Source organism: Vidua macroura, chromosome Z (assembly GCF_024509145.1).
Source record: "Vidua macroura isolate BioBank_ID:100142 chromosome Z, ASM2450914v1, whole genome shotgun sequence".
Classification (NCBI taxonomy): Eukaryota; Metazoa; Chordata; class Aves; order Passeriformes; family Viduidae; genus Vidua; species Vidua macroura.
The window spans coordinates 37,941,889-37,951,693 of NC_071611.1; the positions used below are offsets into that span (position 1 = coordinate 37,941,889).

Sequence of the window (9,805 nt, forward strand, 5' to 3'; positions counted from 1 at the left end):
AAAAACATAGAAGTTGTCAAAGAGGAAATAAATTATTTGAAGATGACAGTACAGGTGATAGGAGAAAGAGGATAAGAAAATAAATAAATACACTTTGGCTTCACATCATTGCAAGTTGCTGATTCAACAGGCAATTTTGCATAACAGGGTCACAAAAGGTCATAATGAAAGTTGCTCCATCACCTTACCAAAGAGAATAATTTGATTAAATGTGCGACATGTTGCTTGATCAGAGACTTACAAATCAGCAAGCTGAAAGCTTCAGTTGCTGTAGATTACTTCCAAATAAAAAAATCAAACATTTACCTTGCTGTGAGTATGTACTGTAGCTCGTCCTCAGGGGGAGAAGTACTGCCAGAATCATTAAGTGATTCATCATTTGTCTACCTTTTCCTGTATAAGACTTAACAGCAAAGAAAACATTTTTATTTATTTGTTTCTTTCAGGAGAAGTGCGACATGCCAAACAACAGTCCAGATAATATTACTGTATTTAAGAATGAATGAATAAAAACCCAATCACACAGACTCCAGGAAGCTTAAGAGAAATTCAGGAAGAATGCACAAAGAAAGATAAGGAATGAAAAAAGTAAACATCTTGTTTTTAGGACCTAGTTACAGAAAAGTACTATTACAGTCAAAAAGTTCAATTGAGTCTAAACAAATAAATCACACAATATCTTTAAAGTTTTTAATCCACTTATTTCAAATAAACATTGAAGTAGAAGTTTGTTCTAATATATTTTGGCTTTCATCCTGCACAAGTTAGAAGATATCCATCCTAACAAGGGGAAAAGAGTATTAAAGGTGCAAAACACCTTGTGATTTCTGCCCCACCTACAGCCTGACTGATGAATCCAGCAAACTCCTCTGTTAGCACCCAGGACACTATATATGGAGGGCTTTAGTTAGACTGGAGCTGAAACAAACATATAAAGTCTTAGCAAGTTCCATTCCCAGATGGACTGTCGTCTCAAGAACCACAGAGCTCTATCTTGCATTCCATTTACAGCTTTGACTGTGCCAGGATGAAACTCTTGGACTTGCACAGCCCAGTTCTGAAGGACTGATTATACATTAGATTTCAGAAGACATGAATCACTTGCAAACTCCCCCATGCTGAAGGGAAAGCTAAACATTAGGCTGTAGTATGGTTAAAGCTCTCAGAGGCACAGAGCGTACAAGGAGTACAAACAACAGGAAGAGGACAATGGATACAGGTATCTTTAATGTAAAACTTGTACATTTTACATTTCTGAAGCTGTGCAGAATACTGATAGTCTTCTATCACTACTTCCATAACAGACGTTGCAACTGCTTAGCAGGAGACAACCAAAAGGACCTGTCCTCACTAAAGCTAAGGACAGAACATTTACAGATTTCAGAAGGGCCAGGAATTCACTAAAGAATTTATTTCTAGCAGAAAACTTCTGATTTAATTCCTCAGAGCTGAAGACTCTTAAGTCTAATAAGTTTAATTAAATTCAATGGTTTTGAGAAGCTCTGAATTCCTCCAAAGGATAAAAGGAAAGACTTCAAACTTTTTTGAAAAATATGTTTCTAAAGGTGACACAGTCCCGCATGCAGCATTGCAACCCAGGGCTCAATGCACACAACAAGCACCTTTGTTACAGTGTGCCCAAACTTCTCCTTGTGAGCTCAAATGCTTCACATGCAGGCCCCCGTATTTACCAGCTGAGTGCTGTCTTGCCTAATGCATAAGCTTCTGCAGTCTTTCCTGCCACTAAACAAATATCCTCAGAAGTATTTATAGAGCACTAGGATTATCATGTATGAAGAATCTAAATATTTTTGAGAAGCTAGGATTCCAAGAACCGATTTAGGGAGACCTTATTTTTTTTCCTAGAGTTTTCAAGGTTTTTTTAGCACCTGCAACTGAAAATAATTTGCTATGTATTGTCTGGAATAAACAAGACAATATAGTGAAGAGAGAGGAAACTAAATGACACAAAAAGAAACTTTTACAAGGCAGATCACATTAAAACTTCTGGTAACTCCTTCAGCGGATTGCTGTTTTTCAAGTTGTATGAAATTATATTAAGATACAAAGCCAAATCTTACAAACCTCTTTCCCCTCCTCCCTAGGAAAAATGTGAAACTAAATCTGCTATTGAAGTCAAAGAACTCAACTCTCTGCTCTAAGACAGTTTAACACACAGGTTGTCAGTTAGGTTCAGCAGCATATCTCCTGGCTTAATTATATCGGCATGATGAAAATCTGGCCCTGCAAGACTCCTAATTTTGTAAATATCTTTGGTGTTGGACATATAACTTTGCCCCATTGGTTAGGAATCATTTAAATCCAATATTAAAAACAGTGGGAAGGTATGGTGGAATATCAACATACGAGACTATATCATTAAGTTACTTCTTATTTGGAAAATAATTTTTTTTTATGCCCTTAAGAACCATTCTCAACTACTGTCATGAAATCAATGTCCAATTTAACTATCTAGCTCCAATCATTTACACCGCCAGCTCACTAATGGCACAGCCTAGATCACTTTTATTGATGCAAAATCCTTACGCTACTATAGTGTAATTTAATAAGGATTACCAAAATACAATCATATTTTGGATAGTGACAACAGTTTTCACTATTTGGTATGTTAGTAATCTAGTTTAATAATGCATAATAAATAAATTGTGGTAATATGTGCAATTGTAGGTAACAAACTGGTTTTCATGAGAAAAGTCCTAGAATTCTCTAACAAAAGAGAATATGAAGTGATTTTAAATAAATGAAACACTAGTTGAGAAAAAATAATTCCTTAATATAAAAAAGGTCCTTAATATAAGAGCAATATTTTGAATTAAATCCTCTTTATTCAGAAACATCTGCCTCTGACTAACAAATTAATCACACATAATAATTACCACCAAGAAATGTCAAGCATTTATACTGTATTATCAATAATTAAGTACTTTTATAAAATCATCATTTATAAGTCTGTGTCTTGGCTACAGTCGTACAAAATACATTACCAATTTAATAAATTAAAAAAAAAAAAAAAAAAAAACAGCAACAGCAAAATGATGGCAATAGACTAACAACATCCTTGCCAAAAGTGAAAATAGAACAACAAAGGGAATGAAGACAGGTAGCCAAAAGGGGAGATGGTGAGTAGCAAGTTGAAGTCAGTTTGGCACAAAATGATCTGTCATGACTACAGAAGTTAACTGAGTAATAAATCTTTCATTTTTAGCATACATTCTTTCCGTTCTTATAAAAACTTAAATTCCCTGGGGGAAATAAAGCAGACTTGCTTGGTTTCGTCAGCCTGCAGGTTAAAACACAAGTTGGTTTTTGTTTTGTTTTTTTTTTTTATCATACCTTCATAGTCTAATAATAATTGTCCTGTTGAAAAAATGTAACCTCGGATGACAAAACTGATAGAGAGAGATTTAGGACTCCCCCGCCTAACTTGAAATTAATCAGCACTTATAGATATTTCAATAGAACATAATTATTTTGGAGACCTCACAGGAATTTAAATAATATTCAGCAGCAACAGGAATTGTTCAGATTAAACACTATTAAAGAGGAGTCACTCAAAAAGTGGAGACAGCACAGGAGTAAATTACCTTTGAGAAATTGAAATTTCCTTAACTAGATGGTCTGTGAATATTTCAAATAAATATCTCCAGGTAGACTATTTCTCCTTCAGAGCTAAAGGCTGGCTTACATGATCCCCGAAGTTCTGTCCAAGCCAACGTTTTTGTGATGCCATGCATAAAATTAAGAAGAAATTCTCATTACTTACCTAGTAAACGCACCGAAGACTAACATTTCATCAAACACCACTTCAAAGTCACCGAAGCACCAAAAATTCAATTGACTGGGAATTGGAGCTATACAGTGCACCTACTGTTGCAGCACCCAGAACACCTTTGTGTGTCAGGAAAGGAAGCCCCTGCTAAGAACATCTAGTCAAAGCTGACTGCAGTACAGTTTTGTAGCAATCTTCCTGAAGGAAGATATTTCAAATCATACTTAATACAGCTTTGTTTTCTCAGTGCCCTTTGCTTTGTTTATTTAAAATAGCTGCCAGGCACAAGCCAAATCCTTAAATGAACCTGAGCATGTACACAGGCTAAGAAAATAAATGTTTTCAGTTGCAGAATACTTAATCTATTTAATGGAGAGTACTTAGATATTAGATACGGATACCAGCTCATGAACACCATGGACTTAACAAGTTTTTCTAAAACAGACATGGAAGAAGACTGTCAATGAGGCAAAATGTTAAGTGGTAATACATAACACTGTTCATCCCATGTTGTTATTCCCTCTACTTCATGAACTAACAGAGGATCAGAATCACAATCCAATTTTCTACCAAACAACACAAAATTGGTAACGTAAGTGACATTTTAGTGCTAAAATCTAATAAACTCGATCCACGGCCTACAAAGAGGTACCCCTAAGTAAGCACAAAGTAAGCAGAGCACAGGTAGGCTAACTAATCCTCCTGATGTGGTTTTTTGTCTCCTAAATAAAGAGAAAACTATTTAACTATCAAAAGCAGCTGGAAGTCCCTAAGTCAATGATTTGTACAAAGACTCTACAACACTGAGTGCCTCTGCTCTCCTGATTTCTTCAAGTCCCAACAGCTCCTTTGCAAAATCAACAGTGCAGAGCTGACATCCAGCTATGGCATTTTTCTTCACACAGGGAGGCCTGACAAGCCTGGAAGCTATGGAGTATTGGTAAAGTAGTGTCTCCTAAAACATTCCAGCTAAATTGATCCTTTCTGAAAACAAAAATCACACTTTACATAGAAAATTGAAAATTTGATTGCCAACAATCCTGAATGCTAAAAAGAAAATTAATATCCAAGATACCACATTCTGAAGTGGATTAATCTTTCCTTTAGTCCTTGTACTTGTTTTTTTCTCCCAAGCAATTTTAAAGGTGGTTTCAATTACACAAAATACACAAAATATATCTGTGAATTAGACACTGAAAGCTCCTAATAAGCCTTTGTAATTTAATGGCTGAGCAACAAGTTTAAAAGGCTGCATAAGAAAGAAAGTAATTTCTATAATTAAGGTCTAATACATATATAATGATTTGACTGCTGAGGGGTAGTTTTATCTCTTATGTTTTGATAAACAGAAAGCTCTTTGATGGATTTCATGCTGTTGCTTTTCTAAAAAGCTCTGCCAAAATCGAACAATATATATTTCATGCTCTCACAAAGAAAAGAATCCAAACAAAAAAGCAGTTGAAATAGGGGGAAAATGGGATCTAGAACTATAAGCAATTAATGAACTTGATAAAATTACTCCTGCCCCATCAGAAAAGAAACATCAGCAGTTGTAGAGACGCTATTTATCAAGCATTACCTACTTGTAATTCTGTTAGGATCTATTTGGTTTGCTGTGCTGGAGTTAGGTCCATGCATGCAAAATTTAGATAAAAGGAGAGGCAAAAGGTTATGCCAAAAATAGTCAAACTCCAAAAGCTTCAGGAATCACACTAGAATTTATGTTTTCTAGTTTACTTAAACGGCCTTGATATCAAGCAACAGATTTCGGCTGCGTAAAAGAAAGTTTTCTCTGTATGATGTCGGATTTAAAGGTCTGGGCTCGTATTTCTGAGCGAGTCAACATCTTGAAGCAGTGGCCACAGGCAATGTTGAAACCAAACCCGAATCACCTGTGGCAGGTACAGCATCCTCATTCCACAAGGCATTTTACCCACTACCCACCTAGGTAATTTTTGCTCGAGTCAAATCAGCAGCTTTTATGCTGTAGCTAAGCAATGGCATCCTGAAAGCAGAGGAGACTAGGCGGTCATGAAGCACCTTAAATTCACCGGTATGCGATGATGCTGGCGGGTTCCCGGAGGACGGAGATGCTGTACGAGGCGCTTCTCCAGCACTCCCGCATCGCCGTACCGAAGGGTGCCTGCAAAACACGGGAAAACGGGAGGGCAAAGGGTGGAGAGGGCTAAAATTCAAAGTAAAAACTCCACAGCGCTCTTCAAAACTAGTGCCGGAGTGGAGAGGTGGGTGTTCTTCAGCGGGGCAGACAGAGCTCCCCTCAGCGAGGACGGACGGGACGCCCGCGGACGGAGAGGAGAAGGGGACATCACTGAAGGAACGGGGAGCTGCCGTGACGGGGAGACACCGGCATTACTCACCTGCAGCCGCCGGGAGCTCCCTCACAGCCGACTCAGCCGGGTCCCCTGCTCGTCGGAACGCGCCGGCCCCCCCAGTCAGTGCCGGGAAGAGTCTCGGCCGCCCCTCCCCGGGCAGGGCGGCGACTCCTCCCACCTCGAGGAGCCGGGTGAGCCGCTTCTCGGAACTTTCTCCCCCGCTCCGGGAAGCGCGGCCAGTCCCCTTGGCAGCGCTCCCAAAGACAGAACGCGGGCCGCCCCTTCCTCGAGGAGCCTCAGGGCTGCAGGGTCCGGGGTGAGCCGAGTAGGGACAGGGGAACGGGCTGCGGGAGCCCGAGAGGACCGAGAGGGACAGAGAATGGACACGTTCCGACCTGCCCAGTCCCCAGCGGGCAGGAGTGATGTCCGCAAGCCGCCTTCATCTCTGGTGCCCCGGCCCCCGGCTCCCTGTGTCTCCGGGAGCAGGGCCGGGCGCTCTGGCCGTCTAGGCGGACGGGGTGAGGACGTGCCCAGTGCCCGCAGCGGGGCTCGGGGCCAGGTCGTAACCAATCTGTACAGTGCCACATTACCGCAGGCAGCTGTCTGAGGAAATCCCTCACAGAAACCGCGTCAGCTAAGGCTGCGGCTCACAAAGCAAACTGTTTACTCCCAAAAAATGACATAAAACGTGGAGGGAGACCAGGAGTTGACCAGGTTTCTGTTGTGGGTCCCCATATGACTGGCCTCATTCAGAAGGTATAGTATGCCAAAAGCTGCCTGGCTACATCTTCTGATGTAGCTATGAGAAAGTTTTGTTTAAGGTTGTTGCTCATCCTTTCCAGGACATTAATGGTGAAGGTTTTTTCAGTTTGTAGCACTTCTACATAAAAGAAGTCATCTTCTCTTGAAGCTTTGTTGCTTCTTCTGTCTCTTCTTGAAGCTTGGTTGCTTTTCATCAGGGGGATGTGATCTGCAAAGTTTTCAGCCTTATAGGCTATCTTATTTTTATACTTCATGATATATAGTTTGCCTTTTTTTTTGTTTTTGTTTTTGTTGTTTTGTTTTGTTGGGGTTTTTTTTGGTTTTTTGTTTGGTTTTTTGTGGTTTTTTTTTCTTGTTTTTTTTTTTTTTTGTTTTGTTTTCTTTTGTTTTTTTTTGTTTTTTTGTACCAGCATAGTGTTGCTAAAACACTTTTCTTGTGGTCCACTTCAGCACCTTGGTAATTTTCTTCTGAACTGCTGTCTAGCCATTTGTTCCCTGCCTCATTGTATTTCAGGGATGTCTCATACTTCCCTCTGCCCAGTAACATCCTGTCCCTTAGTCAGGAGTTCCATTTTCTTACGATGCTTTTGCTTTTTAGTCAAGCAAATGATTTCTAGTCAAAGGATAGTTTTATTCTTCAGAACTGTATTCTGAATACTTGCATCTATTTCTTACACACAATTCATGTGCATGTTTTGAGTCATATAAACTGAACTTTTCACAAAGGGTCACTCATTTTTCATTGCCTGCATGTGGTCTGGAGACACCACAGCTGGACATTTGCTGTTGTTTCAGAATTCAGACCTGACATAAAAGGTCATCTAACTGCTAAGTTTTACTGAAAATGTAAATCACAGATGTCTATGGTTATAAGCCAAAATTTTAGCTTTTCTTTTTTTTGTTTATGTTTGTCAACAAGTCTCTGCAATATGCTAGTAAATTCTTTCTTCTAGTGTTTCCAGACAGCATAATTAGTAAAGCTTTCTGGAAAATTATCAATTGCATATTTAAAGTAGATTTTGAATTATATAAAATAAATCAAATGTGAGGTAGAAAATCTTGGCATATACTATATTAATGATAATAACTAATTTTTGTGCTTTGAGCACTCTCATCTGTGTTTGAAAATATTTATTCTTTCAGGTCTGTAGTGGAGTTACCTTTTAAAATTTATCAATATATTTAACATTTTCTGAATAATTTCAACCCTGCTGTGGCAGGGATTGAAAAATTCTCTATTGCCATTATGTTTGGGTAGCAGCAACAGTTTCTGACTTTGCTTTTACTGATCCACATGATCTGTAAGTTCCAGAATGAGCAATTTATTAGTTTATCCTGTGAATGCTTCCTTATGAACATGTGAATTCACTGCTTTTTAGAAATAATGCTCAAGATACTAATTAGAACCAAAAATACCCTAAAGAGTTATTTAATAATGTCTGTAAGGAATTTCATGCCTTGTCAGAAAGTGTTTCAAAAAGCAAATTGTCAAGTTCCTGATATTTGAGCAGGAAAAACTGAAATACAAAGAGAAGAACAAACGTAAATCCACAAAATAGCCTGGAATCTCAATGTGTCAAGTGTCATGGAATCTAGAGAATTGAAAATCCCAAGTCAGGTACCAAACTTCTCTATATACACCAGGTTGTAACAATGTAGTTTGGAAAGACCTAAAAGGCATCCAATCCAACCTGGCACCCTCTGTGTCTGTAGGAGCAGCTCTGAGTTTCACCCCACTTTTCTGGGTGTTTTGTTGCCTATGTACATATATCCAAAGCCCACCTCTGGCACGACACACCTGCCGGACCTTGATCCAGACTGCTATGAAAATCTGCCATCTGTAGAGGTTTTGAAAGCAGGGCTGTGGACATGAGATTGTTGATGTAAAAGTATTTCAGAGGGAAAGTACCAGCATGAAAAGGTTATATATATAATCATAAAGGTTAAGATAACCTAGGGAAGTCTGGTCAAGCTAGACAGTCAGATGGGGACTAGCTGTGAGCCCTCATGTTGTGTTTTAAGTGTTGATGGAAGACTGCAAGTTAGAAATGCTGGGATTCCTCTCCACAGAGCCATGGGAAGTGATCCTTACCCTTTTGGCTCATGCCTGCCTGCTCAGCAAAGACTTGTTGAGTAGCTTAATATGAGTGGTGAGTATAGTAATGCTTTGTCTAGTGGCTCCTTAAACTCTAGCTAGCTCTTCTCTCTGTTAGCTAATAACTATCTGCTTTATTTTCAATTATGCGTATTCTTGCAGAGTCTCTGTACCTGGCTAAAATACCTAAACAAGCTGACCAAGTGTGACAAATGCACTCAACTCCTTAACCAAACTATTACAAGCTCCAAAGCTATTTACAGGCTCCAAAAAAGCCTTACAAGCCAAGCTATTACAGGCTCCAAAGAAGGTAAAGACCTAGGGCATAACCAGGGCAAGAATTTCTCTAGTTCCAGTCCATTCTATAAAAATATAAAAGAGGTGAGCATTGATGCACATGAGCTTAGCTCACTGATCATGTAAATAGCATGAATAGCAGGTAGCTTTTCTAGGACTCATTTATCAAATAACGAAGAAAGTTGTGGGTGCAAGGAATCTCACGCATACCCTTCCCATTGTATGTAATTTGAATACAAGCCAACCACTTTATTCCAGAAATATGTCAGCCTAAATGAGTGTTTTTCAAGATCTCTCTGCTAAGCTGCTGTTTGCATGGAATCTCCCCTTGAGCAGGGACACCTCTTGAGTCTGCTCTTCAAAGCAGAGAGACATCCCACCAAAAGCAGATGCTCAGTAACTGACAGATACCATGCATAATCTGGTATTACAAGGCATGAAGATTTTTGTATTGGTAGTTTTGAATCATTGTTATATTCTTTGTGCAATAATACAGTGAACCTTGCCACTGAATTTTGTTGTAAAAGT

The 9,805-nt window shown here is 39.1% G+C and overlaps 1 protein-coding gene across 1 annotated transcript in view; it reads right to left on the reverse strand.

Moving 5' to 3' along the window:
- OSMR (oncostatin M receptor) overlaps nt 1–6,233 on the reverse strand; it is a 31,304-nt gene extending 25,071 nt beyond the window's left edge. Inside the window, exons 1-5 of the mRNA XM_054003855.1 lie at nt 6,169–6,233; nt 5,735–5,933; nt 3,606–3,721; nt 818–918; nt 307–403 (exon numbers count right to left, since the gene is read on the reverse strand). Coding sequence (XP_053859830.1) covers nt 307–379 — 73 coding nt within the window. The 5' untranslated portion in view covers nt 380–403; nt 818–918; nt 3,606–3,721; nt 5,735–5,933; nt 6,169–6,233. The remainder of the gene's footprint in view (nt 1–306; nt 404–817; nt 919–3,605; nt 3,722–5,734; nt 5,934–6,168) is intronic.
- Nucleotides 6,234–9,805: the final 3,572 nt, after the last annotated feature.